The 15,203-nt window shown below is 42.4% G+C and overlaps 1 protein-coding gene across 2 annotated transcripts in view; it reads right to left on the bottom strand.

Moving 5' to 3' along the window:
* Positions 1-15,203, bottom strand: part of AKNA (AT-hook transcription factor) — a 106,374-nt gene that overhangs the window by 22,898 nt on the left and 68,273 nt on the right. For both annotated transcript variants that reach the window (XM_073600271.1, XM_073600270.1), the window contains exons 16-19: positions 11,154-11,264; positions 9,433-9,524; positions 7,082-7,171; positions 3,623-3,724 (exon numbers count right to left, since the gene is read on the bottom strand). In XM_073600271.1, coding sequence (XP_073456372.1) covers positions 3,623-3,724; positions 7,082-7,171; positions 9,433-9,524; positions 11,154-11,264 — 395 coding nt within the window. The remainder of the gene's footprint in view (positions 1-3,622; positions 3,725-7,081; positions 7,172-9,432; positions 9,525-11,153; positions 11,265-15,203) is intronic.

The raw sequence follows: 15,203 nt of genomic DNA, 5'->3' as shown, positions 1-15,203 counted from the left end.
GCCAGAGAGGGATGGACAGTTATACAAAATGCCTACAATAAGTAATATCTGCTAAATGGAGCAATAACCTTTTCTGATGCTAAGGGTGTACTTAATTTTTGTACTAATCCATCTATTGATATTGATCATATATGCAGCAATTTGGCAACTGTAGATCAAACAGAGGCTAAGATGGCAGCTTCCTTGGCTGTAAAGGAAGGGGGCTTAGTTCAACTTTAAAAATAAGTGTAGCGCTCCCCTGGTTATAGTGGGAGCAAAGAGTGTACCTTCAGATACAGGGAGCGGACTTCCATTCACCCCAGGACTGAGTCCATGGCTATAATTGGAAGTTAGAACAAATGTGGGCGCCAGTCACTTTAGGTATTTTTCAATGCTTTAATTAGAACTTAAGAAAGGTTGTAGGAAGGTTTCAGATACCCTTTTTAGAAGATCTCTTACAGACTCCTTGAATCAAAGGACAAAACAGCTTTTCTTCTAGCAGATCTTGAATACCTGGGTAGGTCTCTTACACAGACCTAGCAACCAGTAAGTGCCTGTATAAGCCTCTCTCACAGACTTAGCAGCCAGTAGATGCCTGGATAAGTCTCTCTCACAAACTTAGCAGCCAGGAGCTTGTTACCTTGATTGTATTGTAGAACAGCTTCACAGTACCAGAACCTATAAGCCATCCGGCAGTACTGTGAGGGTAGTTTAGATGTAGGTGCGTCCTCCCACCGAGTCACCAGGCCCTTCTGAGACACCAGCCTTCATCCTGGCTCTCTCCAGCAAGGGTCCTCCCCTGGATCTCCTCAGCTTGGCTCGGCTTCTTTCATTCAGGCAAGACAGCCTAAGGACCACCTCAAGAGTAGTAGGCCCCAGACAGGCTTCTGGCCCTACTTGCAAAGCTTGCAGCAACGTAGCCTCAGGCCTGGAGGGCCACGAGGTTAGAACTGACTAAAGCACATGGCATCTGCCAATAAATACCCCTTCCCAGAATGCACAGCGGCAGGAACCTCCTACTGGGCTGTTTCCGGAAAAAGAATAATCATTACAGCTCAACCTAGTTATTTTCACACGGTCCTGTGGTACCAGTGACACCTACTGGCAACAGTGGGAAATGCACAACACAGTCAAGTTTAGAACAGAACCAATAATCTATGTACAATCAATCCGAGCTGTTTACAGCTCAGCCAAAAACTAAATTTACACTATAGCCCCACTTTTGGGAACAGGGGACTACATAAGTCTGCATGTATACATAGTTACATAGTAGGTAAGGTTGAATTAAGACAATGGTCCATCCAGTTCAACCTGTGTAGGTGTATGTGTGTCAGTGTCTATAATTATTTCCCATATCCCTGTATGTTGTGTTCTTTAACATGCACGTCCAAGAGTCTTTTTAAAATATCCATACTCCCCTGCTGCCACCACCAATTGTGGAAGAGAGTGCCACATCAAGTTCCCCCCCAAGCATCCCTTCTCGAGCGAGAAAAAGTTTAGTGCTTGTCGCCGTAATTGAGGTCCTCCAGTCCCCTTATTTATTTTGTTGCCCTTCTCTTCTGAGGACTGGTGACCAGAACTGGACTTTATACTTCAGATGTGGCCTAACCAGAGTTTTATAAAGTGGCAGGATTATAGTTTTATCTCTGTAGTATATCCTTTTTTTGAATTCTAATATTCTGCCAGCTCAGATAGCTGCAGCTTGACATTGCATGCTATTGCTCAGTCTGTCTTCTACTAGGACCCCCAGATCTTTCTCCATCCTTGATTCACCCAGAGGTTCTCCCCCTATTGAGTAGTTTGTGTTTGTTTTTAGCCCCCCATGTGCATTACTTTACATTTCTCCACATTAAACCTCATTTACCACGTAGTTGCCCACCCTGTTATTTTATTCAGGTCGTTCTATAAAATTTTTATATCCTGATGTGAAATTATTGCCCTGCTTATTTTTGTGTTGTCTGCAAAAACTGCGATTGAGCTATGTATCCCATTCTCTATATCATTTATGAATAAGTTAAACAGAATTGGTCCCAAGACAGAGCCTTGGGGTACCCCACTTGCCACTCCGGACCAATACAATTTATTTATCACCACCCTTTGGACACACCCCTGTAACCAGTTTTCTATCCAAGAACAAACCCTATGGTCCATGCCTACAGACCTCAGTGTAAGCATTTATGGGAAACTGTATCTAATGCTTTTGCAAAATCCAGATACACCACATCTAGATAGGGGTATCTAGATGGCAGCTCACTTCCTCGTAGCATGTTAACAGATTGATCTGGCAAGAACGACCCTTTGTAAATCCATGCTGATTACTACTAATGATACTGTTTTCTTCAGCAAATTCTTGTATATAGTCCCTTATTATCCCTTCCAATAATTTACTTACTATTGATGTTAGGCTGACTATCCTGTAGTTTCCAGGAATATGTCTCTGCCCTTTTTTGAATATTGGTACCACATTGGCTTTTCTCCAATCAGCTGGTACAATTCCTGTAGGTATGCTGTTCCCAAAGATTAGGAATAATGGTCTGGTCTGACTGAGTTCTTTGAGGACTCTGAGGTGGTCTTGGAGAATTATTTGTGTTAATCTTTTCTAGTCTTGTTTGGAAAGTAAATTGGTAAGCATTTGTTTGACAGGGGGTAAATAATGAAGCTGAATTATATTATATATGTCTTTGCAGTGCTGCATATAGGGATAATATTGGTGACATTAACCGGTCCCTGGATTTTCCATAATGGATATCTCAAGTAGGTTCCCTGGGTGGCCAGGTAAGAGAGGCAACACCAAGTTTACAAACACTTGGGGAAATACGCCCATACGTGTATGCCAGTAAATACAAGCATCAGCGTATATCTGCATACAGCATATTTTGTCATTCATTGTAATGGCCAGAATTAGGCAGCAGCTGGGGTTCCTGGGCACCACAAATACAGGTGTATTTTAGCTGTAAATATAAAGAGTGCTTCCTCCATGCATGCTTCCTCCAATAGCATCTTCTAGTATTAGATTTTCCTAAAAATAATTACATGCATACCATTCTGATGTGCCTAGAGCAGCATGATGCCAAATACAGCTCTCCCCAGAGCTACCATAGGGCTCAGCCATTTTTACTCTGATTCAAGCAGAACAAAGTGAATCTACAGCCAGGTTATGGACATCAAGTAAAACAAGCTTCTATAGCTGCAGGCACTATGGAGCAATTCATCTTTAAAATTCACAGCAGAAGAATTGCAGATTTTAATGTGATTCTGTCGGCAGCAAAGTCTGTTTGGTGCCACTCGCCTACCCCTGCATGCCTGTCAAACTGGGATGTACAGTCGTTACATCTCCGTAGAGTAACACAGGCTGCCTGCACATAGCCCCCGGTAGTTCTAGCTGCATAAACAAATGGCTCATTCATGCTGTACGGGCCATAGTGCCCGTGTAAATCAGGCCTTACTATTATTTTTAATTGTATTGCCTCCCAGCTGCAATGGAAGGATGTCCTCTTTCCGGCCTGAACTCGGTGCAGCTGATGGACACATAAAGCTTTTAAGCAACAACTCCTCTGTCAACTGTACATGAAAACATTTTCATCTGCCACTGAAATCCAGAAAATAAGCATGATTTATACAGATGTATCTAAGTGGCTCATACCATGCTTCTTTCTTTCGGGTTCTTGGCATCTCTGGCAATGTGGCACACTGACATGTTCAGTCATGTCAATCGGTACAGGATTTAAAAACCGGTATCGTGTTCCTAAGGAAGCAAGAACATTTTTTTATTGTGACCCTGTCTGTTAAAAAAAGAAGTGTAAGAGGTTATACTTGACTAGTCCGGGGACCATTTTTGATATCTCTAACTATAGTTGCCTAGTCTGGCACCCAGTCTTTGAATCTTTGCTTTGCTTCACCACAAAGCCATCTGAAGGATCTTTTTACATCACTGCTATGTCTTGTATGTGTCAGAGGTGGAAATTCTTTGGGCAGCTTTGCAATTCAGTAGAACAAAGGTTCCAAAACTGGGTGCCAGAGAAGGTAACCATACACTAAAATTTTAGGACCTGCTCTGTGGCCATTTATGGAATCTCTAGCTACAGTATAGTTACCTGTCTTGGTATCTTTACTTTTGGTGCACCACAAAGCCATCTGTGGAATATTCATATCTGACACTGAATGTCTTTGCAATGCAGCAGAGCAAAAGTTCAGAGACTAGGTAACTATAGCAAACTAGAGAAATTATGATTTTGGGACTACAAATCGATATTCGTGAACTTCTTTGTGTGGCTTTGCTATATACCAGAACAAAGGTTCCAAGATTGGGCACCAGACCAGGTAACTATAGTTTTGTCTCCAAATATTATAATGTTTGGACTACAAACAGATATTAAAGTGGTTCTAAAGGCAGTCATTCTCTGCATTAAGGTAAAAAAAACAAAAAAACAAAAAAAAAAAACTTCTATGATCAGCTCCCCCCAGCCCTGCCCTGAAGTATATTGCTGGCTACTCTTTCGATCCAGAGCTGTGCCTGTCTGGACACAGAGGCAGGAGCCATTGACTCCTGCTGCTGTCAAATCCTGTGAGATGGGGATGGGGCCAAGCCATGCTGTCTGTGTCTATGGATGCACACAGCCTAGCTCGGGAGCATGCCTGCATCAGTGCCCCCAAAGCACAAAGCTTGATTTGGGGGCATTCAGAAGAGGAGCAGCGGACAGTTCCAGCAGGGGACCGTCGGGATTGGGGCCGCTCTGTGCAATTCCTTTGCACAGAGCAGGTAAGTATAACATGCTTGTTATTTTTAATTAAAAAAAAAAAAAAAACAGCCTTTTTAACCACTTCCCTACCCGCCCATAGACATATGACGTCCGCAGATGGGATCTCACATCCTGGGCGGGCGTCATAGGACGTCCTCAGCTTCCCGGCGGTATTGGGGGCGCGAGCGCGCCGCCGCATCACTGAGGAGCCGATGTGCGTGCCTGGTGGCCGCGATGACCACCGGGCACTTGCGATCGCTCATTACGGAGCAGGACCGTGGATCTGTGTGTAAACAAGTATGAACACCAATCGGTCTCCTCCCCAGGTCAGTCCCCTCCCCCCACAGTAAGAATCACTCCCTAGGTAACACATTTAACCCCTTGATCACCCCCTAGTGTTAACTCCTTCCCTGACAGTGAAATTTATACCGTAATCAGTGCATTTTTATAGCACTGATCGCTGTGTAAATGTGAATGGTCCCAAAATAGTGTCATAAGTGTCCGATATGTCCACCGCAATGTCAAAGTCACAATAAAAATCGCAGCTCGTTGCCATTACTAGTAAAAAAAATAAATAAATAATAAAAATGCCATAACTCTATCCCTTATTTTGTAGCGCTATAACTTTTGCGCAAACCAGTTAATATACGCTTATTGCATTTTTTTTACCAAAAATATGTAGAAGAATACATATTGGCCTAAACTAAGAAAAAAAATAGTTTTAAAAAAAATGGGATATTTATTATAGCGAAAAGTAAAAAATATTGTGTTTTTTTTTTTTTTTTTTAAAACTTGTCGCTCTTTTGTTTATAGTGCAAAAAATAAAAACCGCAGAGGTGATCAAATACCACTAAAAGTAAACTCTATTTGTCGGGGGAAAAAAATGATAACAATTTCATATGGGTACAGTGTTGCATGACCACGCAATTGTCATTCAAAATGTTACAGCGATGAAAATTGGCCTGGGCAGGAAGGGGGTGAAAATGCCCTGTGGTTAATGAACTTCTTTTGGTGGCTTTGCCATTTAGCAGAACAATGGCTCTAACTCTGGGTGCCAGACCAAGGAACCATAGATGGACTACAGGAAGACTGATTTTAGGAAAACACATACACATATGAATGAATTAACTTTTGGTAACTTTGCCATGTAGTAGAATAAAGAGTCCAAGATTGGGTGCCAGACTAGGTAACCATGGTTAGACTACAGAAATGCGTTTAGGACTACTAGATATAAATTTACTAATTTGAGAGGCTTTGTCATGCAACAGAACAGCAGTTCCAAGATTGAGCACCAGACCAGGTAACCATAGTTTGTCTCCAGAAATGATGATTTTAGGTCAACAAACGGAAATGAATAAACTTCTTTGGGTGGCTTTGCCATGCAGCAGAACAAATATTCCAAGATTGAGAGCCAGACCTGGTAACCACAGACTACAGAAATTAAAATTTTGGGGCTCCACATAGTTATGAATGAATGTATAAACAGCCCTGTGATTTGCCCATGCATGGCATAGTAACAGGTTTGCCTCAATCCTCCCCCTACCCACCAGCTCATACTCCTCTATCCTTTGTTCATCCACTTCTCCATTCAGCCATTGGGAGTGGAAAAAAGGAAACCTTGTGTAAGCTCTAAGTCACTGCTTACAAGAGGATGAAGACTCTCTACTTGACCTCATGTGACATAGCTAGGCCAATCGCCAAGAACCACTACTTTCATAGTAATGGGGGGGAATGAACAGGTAAGTATTCTATATACTGAATATGCTAGAACCAGTTCCAGTGGCTCTGCGATATTAGAGCCAAACCCAGACTTGGGTTATAATGATTTCTAATGCAGAGAATAGTCAAATTCAATGAAGGGGGTAGTCCCTATATAATACTACAATGTTAACAATGGCCACAACCTTTGACATTTGACAGTAAACATGGGGGGAGTTTGCAGGTGTCAGTGTCTTATTAATGAAGGGTATAAACAAGGTATACTATAACACTATAGTAACTGCAGATTATTTGACGATTGTGCTGTAGGTCCCGGAGCAGGGGGCCCAGGGCTGTCTGGCTACACAGTGATTTCTGCAGATGGCTTTAGCATTTGCTGATACAGTTGGATAAAATTCATGTGTGTGTATGTATAGGTTGAGTAGATCTACAGAATTGCTATAAAAACAATCACTATTTTGTATCGCTAGAGAAATTTGGAGGCCTTGGAGATGGAGTTTTTACCCTGGGTGTAAATAAACATTGTTTGGGATTTGTGGCTCAGAAGTTGGGTTAACCAGGCAACTAGCATTCAAAAGAGTGTCAGCAATGGTGGCCACCATGTTTCTTGCATGGTAGCTTTACCATAAGTTCTAATGACTCACCTGTATATGGCCCTTGGATTCCTTTTCCTCCTCGAGTAGCTTGGCTAGTAGGGTCATGGTCATGTGGCGCAGAGTTTCTCCACCTGTGTTCTGTGAATCACATAAATTGACATAAAAAATTACATTTGTGTAGATTTTCCCTCACAGGCAAATGTCATTAAAACTGGCCATACATTATTACATTTCCTTCAACTATGTAGTGCAAGAGCCTGCCTGATTGCATACAAATTTAAAGTGTTTTAGGCTGCACCTCATATTATATGGTTTTGGTAAATCTAAAGGAAAATTGTATGGCCAGCCTAAGGGCATACATACATGTGTGGCACATACTATTAGGTAGTTTGTTTAGGTGCATGGTAGGAAGTTGAGCTCTGGCCGGATAGTAGCCTACCACATCCTACAATTGGTTTCCTAGGGGCTTGCTCACATTATGTGCAATGACTTGTGTTTTTCTACACTGGATAAAAACAAGTCACTGCTACGTCACATAGAAAATGATGCCAAAGCTGCACTGGCCTGCATGGTAAAACGCTATGTTTCAACATGCAGGCTAGTGAGAACCTAGTCTTCAAGAGATAGATGGCCTAAGTGACCAATGATAGGAGGTTGGAGAAGACTTTCATTTTAACATGCTAAAGTTTTTTCTAACAAAATGCACACGGCATGAACACAAACCCAAGGAATTTTCCACTAGCAAGGCAATATAGCTTTACAAAAAAAAAAAAAGTATAATGAACATGAAAGGATAGGTCACTTGAGGCAGAATTCACTACAGGGCATCTGTTGGTAGCTAGCTAGTATCATACCACTGTTTAGGCAATGTTCTGCAGTGGTTTTCATGTGTGGTCCTTCCCTCCTCCATTATGTATTAGGGCTGTACCTAAAGTAATGCATAAAATGGTTAACTTTTTTGTTAACCACTTTACCTCCAGAAGGTTTACCCCCTTCATGACCAGGCTATTTTTTGCGATACGGCAAAAAAACCCCCAAAACATACATTTTATTTGGGTACAACGTCGCATGACTGTGCAATTGTCAGTTAAAGTAATGCAACTTTAACTGACAATTGCACAGTTGTGCGACGTTGTACCCAATGTTCCTTTTTTTTTTCCCCACATTATTTTTTTTTGTGCTATAAACAAAAAAAACTGTCAATTTTGAAAAAAAAAAAATTTTACTTTCTAAAACACAGCAAGAGCGAGCTGCCACCGGCGCGCACTCGCGCTCAAAACCTGGAAGTGCAAAATCATATAATCTAAAAATCATATAATCAATATATACGTTATTCTGCACAGCGTGGCCCCCCTCTAGCAGTCGGCAAGTGGTAATGTACAAGGGTTGTTCAAATTTCACATGGTAGAGTAACTATTCTCCTTTTTTGTTGCGGGTAAATGCATTCCAAGCAGAAGCAACATGCTGTCATTGAGTTCTTAATGAAGGAGGGGTGCAGGCTGTCCAACAACTATAGATGGCTACAGAATGGTACACGTACAGGCAGATTAATGTACCTTTAGGTTGCCCTTTAAGAAGCGGCTTGCGGGCGAGCGCGCCCGCCGGGAGCTCTGTGACCATGATCGCGGGTCCCGCGGACTCGTCCGCGGGCATACCCACAATCATCTCATGGTGAGGAAGAACGGGGTGATACTAATGTAAAGAAGCATCTCCCCATTCTGCCTAATGACACTGTCACTGATCACAGCTCCCTGTAATCGGCAGCGGTGATCAGTGTCGTGTCACACACAGCCCCCCCCCACTGTTAGAATCACTCCCGAGGACACACTTAACCCCTACAGCGCCATTTTGTAGATGCCTACATTTTTCGCAGACCAATCAATATATGCTTATTTCGAATTATTTATTTATTTTTACCAAAAATATGTAGAAGAATACATATCGGCCTAAACTGAGGAAGAAAATGTTTTTTTTTTTAATATATTTTTGGGGATATATATATAGCAAAAAGTAAAAAATATAGCGTTTTTTTTTTTTTTTAAATTGTCGCTCTTTTTCTCTTTATAGCGCAAATAGTAAAAATCGCAGAGGTGCTCAAATACCACCAAAAGAAAGCTCTATTTGTGGGGAAAAAAAGGACGTCAATTTTGTTTGGGTACAACATCGCATGACCGCGCAATTATCAGTTAAAGCGTCTCAGTGCCGAATCGCAAAAAGTGCTCTGATCAGGAAGGGGGCAAATCCTTCCGAGGCTGAAGTGGTTAATTACTGTGTGTGTGTGTCGTCCCCCCCCCCCCCCCATCTTCTTTTTTTTTTTTTCTGGGTCATCTTATAAAAAAGTTTAACAGATTTAAAAGAAACCCAGGTCTACAAGCTGACTGAGACACTTAGACACTTACCTTCCCTTGAGTCATTAACTGGTGCCCTCTGTCTGTAAATTGGTGTCTCCAAGCCAGGGGAAAAGTGAGGACCTTCCTCATCCTGTTGCTTCCTGCAAAGAACAAATAGGGTTTATTTCATCATTAAATCTGTTCTCCCCTCCCTTCACCCTAGTTAGCAAATAAGGTTAAAATTGTAAGAATAGTTTAGGGTAGAAGACCGGTACAGTCTAGTAACAGTGTGTATTGTTTTTCATCCTTTAAGTATCTTTAGCTACTCAAAAGGAGAAATATGGCCAAAGCTTTTTTGGCTATACTTCTAAGGATCACAGGAGTGCAGTTTGTTCTGCACTCCTGTGACCCGTTTTCAGCTGACAACGGGCTAAAGCCTGCTGTCAGCTGACGTCACTCAGCCAGTCCAGGCTCGGAAAAGATCTCAACCATGTTGTCGGAATCCACACAGATGCCTGGACCGGCACCTGGCTCAGTCTCTCAGCTGGTCACCAGCCCCACTTGCCTCCTCCACAACCTCACTGGAGCGCTGGAGGGGAGAGCAGAAAGCCACTGACAGTCCCAGTGTTCTATTGAGAAATGCCCTACGTTGAAAAAATGCCTCCGATGGGTCTGTGCATGCGCAGTACGCAACGTCACTCCAGCTGATATGTTGTTTAGCTGGCGTGACATCAACACGGCGCATGCGCAGATCTTTGGAGGCAGTATCTGATGATCTGCTAAGCGCCGAGAGAGAATGAAATTGTCAGATTCTGCTTGACTGTTGTGGGGTGGGTTTTGGCTGTATTGAACGGCGTGCTTTCTGTCTGTTGCACGGCGCCTTGAGTGTGTTAAATGGCGGGTTTATCTGTGTCTAAGGGCGGGTTAAAACACACAACCCGCCCTGCAATAGTGAGGCAGAATCTGACAATTACATTCTCCCTCGGCGCTTAGCAGGTTGTTGTATACTGCCTCAGACGATTTGCGCATGCGCCATGTTGATGTCACACCAGCTGATCAACATATCAGCTGGAGTGACGTTGCGTACCGTGCATGTGCAGACCCATCCGATGCATTTTTCGACGGAGGGCATTTCTCGATAGAACATCAGCTCTCTGCTCAGAGCAGAGGGGGAGAATTGAGTGATCAGTGGCGTTTGATCACTCAGTTCTCACCGCAGTGCCTGAGGGGGGCAGATGCAGCATCAGATCGATGCTGCTTCCGTTTAGGGGAGTATAACTGTGTGTTTTTTTTAATGTAATACAGGTAGGTCATCTTCCCAGGCTATCCTATGATTGGCCAATAGAGGTAGACTGATGAGGTCAATAATTTTATCTCTTTTCTTGTTGGGATGTTATTCTATTCTATGGTAGTCAGTCTCAGTGCAACAAGGTCTAATTGGCACCTACTGCTGTCCCCCCTCTCCCATTGGTACCTCTTAGGGTGCATTAACATTTGGTGTTTCCAGATAACAAAACAGACAGAAAACACATGTTTTGCTGCGCAGTTCGGAGAAATGTTGCAAATGCACATCGAGCTTATGGTGCCAGAAATTGTTAATGGCACCCCAAGCTTGGTTAGCAGACGTGAGTTTTGGCACACAGATTATAAGCTCTTTGAGGACAGAGACTAAAATTAATGTAATGTTATATATAACGCTGAGTCTGCGCTATATAAGTACCTGAAATAAATAAAAATGCCAAGGGTTTTTAATACTGATGATATTTGTACTCTTAACTCCATTCACTCACTGAACAATGGCTGGCTTGCTCATCTTCCCCCAGGCTGGTGATTGGTTCAGGCTGTTCTCTAGATGGTGACGGAGCTGAGTCACTTCCTTCTGTAAATTGTGGATGGCCTCACTGGAGGGAGAAAAAAAACAAAAAAATCCAAGGAACGTGAATAGCAGAACAAGCCATGGCATGATATAATACAGCTGCCAAGCTTTTAATATCTCAGAACGTTTTACAATACAGAAGATACTTCAGCTTTCCTAGTGATCAGCGGCCAAAGACAGAGAAATCAAACTGGTTATCGCTCTTAATACTTACAAGACATTCTTATCAAGCTCTTCCATATCTGTGCAGTTTGATAATATCATTCCTTGTGTACATGCATAGACAGATTGGTGCAAAAAATTATGATTGCAAATATGTACATGCTAACAAACCACTAACTTGGCACACAATCGGCAATCCTTCATCTGAGGAATACAGCAACACCTAGTTACCTGTTACCAAACACAAACCCCAGGAGATCCGGGGTGAGTCAGGAAGTGCTGAAGAAGATGGGAGGCATAGAAAAGACATGGGTGTTTTATTGAACGAATATTGTATAGGGAAGGGAATCATCAGTCATTCCCGATTTTTATTACTCATCCATGTCTTGCTCTGAAAATCTACTCTTCCAAGTTAAACATTGTATTTTCAGGAATCTCTGGCTTTCCAGCAGTGATTGATGCTTGGCTCTCCCGAAAATGAACATCATAATCTCTGATCCCCAGCTAAGAGGTGAACCAGGAAGGACTAGATCATTTTTTGTTACCAGTGACCAGGAAGACACCAACTTTACACCACCCCTTATCCAATTGGTAACGCATTAGTGTTTTATCTGCGGGACGTTGATTTGTCTAGGCTCCCACTGTTCGATTCTCTCTCCCCCACCATTAGACTTTGTCCTTGATTAAATCAATGCCCTAGAATAAAATATTTCCCCAGTAATGGCCAATATGGATAAGTGATTTCCTGTGTGGACATCTTTACCCTTAATCTCATTGGGCGTAAAAATATAGTAAAATTTTTTTTTTTTTTTCCCTAAGCTTTTTTATCTTCTGCGAGCCTTCCCAATTTTTTCTCCCAAAGTGATTATTTCAACATAGAGATTCTCTTATATCTTCATTTATTTGGAGCAAATCACATCCAAGGATTGCTAGGGCCTCCCTCCAAGCACCTACCAGCTTAGCTTGCCCTAATTTCTATAAATACTTACTAGCCTCCCAGTTGACCTATGTGTACAACTGGATTTACCCGGATGCTCCTGATCCCTCCACCACTCTGTTAGCTCTTCAGTGTACCTCCAGGGTTCTCAGAAATGGGGGGGGGTAAAGATCTCTTTGTATAGCATGCACCATTGTGGCACAACTCTAACTTCCTGGTGGATAGATAAAGGGATTATTTACTTATTCCATGTGTATGTGGAAGGAACCTTTATCCCCTTTGATGTTCTATAAGAACAGGCTGGTGTTTCTAATAAATTCTTTTTCAAGTACCTCCTACTACATCATGCCATGCAAGCCCAATTTGGATTGCTGGGAGTGGACTTGACTACATCTCCTTTGGAACATCTTATGGCAGACCCTTATATTGGAAAATATTTTTTTAAATTGCCTTACAACCTGCAGGTTCACACTCCTTTGCTTCCTCTCCTCTTGGGGGAAATGGCAGTCTTACCTTCCCGATCTTGCAGATAAAGATTGGGAAGAGGTTGCGGAAACTTTCCTACAAGATGTTATTAGCACGGATGATAAACGCATATTTTAAATGTATTCACCAATTGCACTACACTCCTGCTAAACTGAATCGTATGGGGTTGACTGAAAAAGCTTGCTGCCCCTAGGTATGGGGAAGTTTCAGCTAATGCTTTGCATATGTTTAGTATTGTCTAAACTTGTCCCCTTTTTGGGCTGAATTGTTTGACATGCTAACAACCCATCTTGGTTTGCAAGCTCCCAAAACTGCAGAAGTTTGCCCACTTGGTTTTATAGATAATTATGTTCCACTTACCTGTAATCGTATTATGTTTCGTCTGATATTTTTCTATGCAAAAAAGCGATTCTGTTGCATTGGAAGTATCCAGCCCTGCCCACTCTGCCATATGTCGGCCGTCTGATAAATCAGGCGCTGCCTTTCTACAAACTTATTTACAGGAGGTGTGCCTGTTCTAAAAAATTTAAAGTGTGGCAACCATGGCTAGACAACAAGGCTTCACAGGCGGCAGATCTGGCCTCCTCTGAACTGTCTCTTTAATGGGTCTGTTATGAACCATTTATTTGGATTTGGAGTGAGCACTGTGTGTGTGTGTGTGTGTGTGTATGTTGTAGTGGGTGGTTGCATGTGTGGCTGTTCTGTTGCCTTGCGTTTTTTATATTTTTGTTTTTTTTCTGGCTGCTATGGCTGGCCCAGGTTTATTGTACAAATGGCTTGGATTATTTCTGCCAATGGATGTACTATTCTAAAGATGGTCTATTATGCATTATCCTGATTTGTACCATTGATGGGCTCTGTGTAGCTGACACTACTGACTTTGCCGTGTTCAGATGGCATTTGTTTGGTTTATTATGTTTTAAAAATGGAAAACCATAAACGCCTTTTAAAAAAAGCCCTAGAATAATCTCTGACACAACCTTTAGTAATAGCCGCTAAATCTAAAAACCCTTAACAACAAACTCAATGACCATTTAATGGGTAACTTTAAAGTTCAATGACCAGATGCAGGGACATGCGCACTAGGAACAAGGAGCATACAGGTAAACTCTTGGAGGCAATCAAATCTTAAATGCACAAGGGCAAGGTTGTTAATACTCTCTGAACAATCAACAGAATATGGATACCCCCCACCAGAGGTGGGGGACTCGAGTCACATGACTCGAGTCAGACTCGAGTCACCTGTTTGAGGACTTGCGACTTGCTTGACAAAATTAAATAAATGACTCGACTTGACTTTGACTTGTCACTAATGACTTGCGACTTGACTTTGACTTGGGCTATTTGACTTGCAATGACTTGGCACCACCAGTGCTGTGTCTTGGCCTAGGCAAAAGCTGCCCCCCCCCCACAAAAGAAAGCTCCCCCCAAGTTCCGGCCTCGGGGTAGATCAGTATTTTGACTTAATTTGTGACTTGACCAAAATAAATGACTTGACTTGCTTGCTTTTCGCCACAGTAACTTGGGACTTGCTTGTGACTTGAAGGTTAAGACTTGAGACTTGCTTGTGACTTGCACATGTGTGACTTACTCCCATCACTGCCCCCCACCCATCCATCCACTCTTATTTCACAAACTCTGACCTTCCTTCTCTATCTCCAGCAGTGAGCAAAACCTTAGAAGCACAAATCTCTTAACAGGTAGAATCTATCTGTTCCATGAAACCAGGCAAAGCCAGGCTCCACCCCCCTCTGAATTCATTTTGACTGGTTATTAGACCTTTAACCCCTCATTCTTATATTTACCACAGCATTCAACTCCATTTTAGGTTGTAAACGCCTTCCAAGAAACACCCTTTCCGAAAATATGTCAGATCCACATAGAAGGTACGACCCTTGATAACTGCTTTAGCTACTGGTCCATTGCATTGTTAAACTTAGACCTGGAAATGTTTATGGAAATCCTTGCAAACCATGTTCTACCACACATGTCAGCCTTAATGCCCCGTACACACAATCAGAAATTCCGCCAGCAAAAGTCGGATGTGAGCTTTGGTCAGAAATTCCGACCCTGTGTATGCTCCATCTGACTTTTGCTGGCAGAATTCCAGCAAACAAAAGATTGAGAGCAGGTTCTCTATTTTTCGGTTGGAAAAAGTTCCTATCCGAAAATGCGTTAGTCTGTATGCAATTCGAATGCGTAAAAAATCACGCATGCTCAGAAGCATTGAACTTCATTTTCTCGGCTCGTCGTAGTGTTGTATGTCACTGCGTTCTTGGCAGTCGAAAGTTCAGAGAACTTTTGTGTGACCGTGTGTATGCAAGGCAAACTTGCGTGGAATTCCGTTGGAAAAACCATCCAAGTTTTTTCTGAATTTCT

This window comes from Aquarana catesbeiana, linkage group LG09, assembly GCF_042186555.1.
Source record: "Aquarana catesbeiana isolate 2022-GZ linkage group LG09, ASM4218655v1, whole genome shotgun sequence".
NCBI lineage: Eukaryota > Metazoa > Chordata > Amphibia > Anura > Ranidae > Aquarana > Aquarana catesbeiana.
The sequence above is the reverse complement of the archived record's forward strand: the minus strand, read 5'-3'. Positions and strand labels throughout refer to the sequence as shown.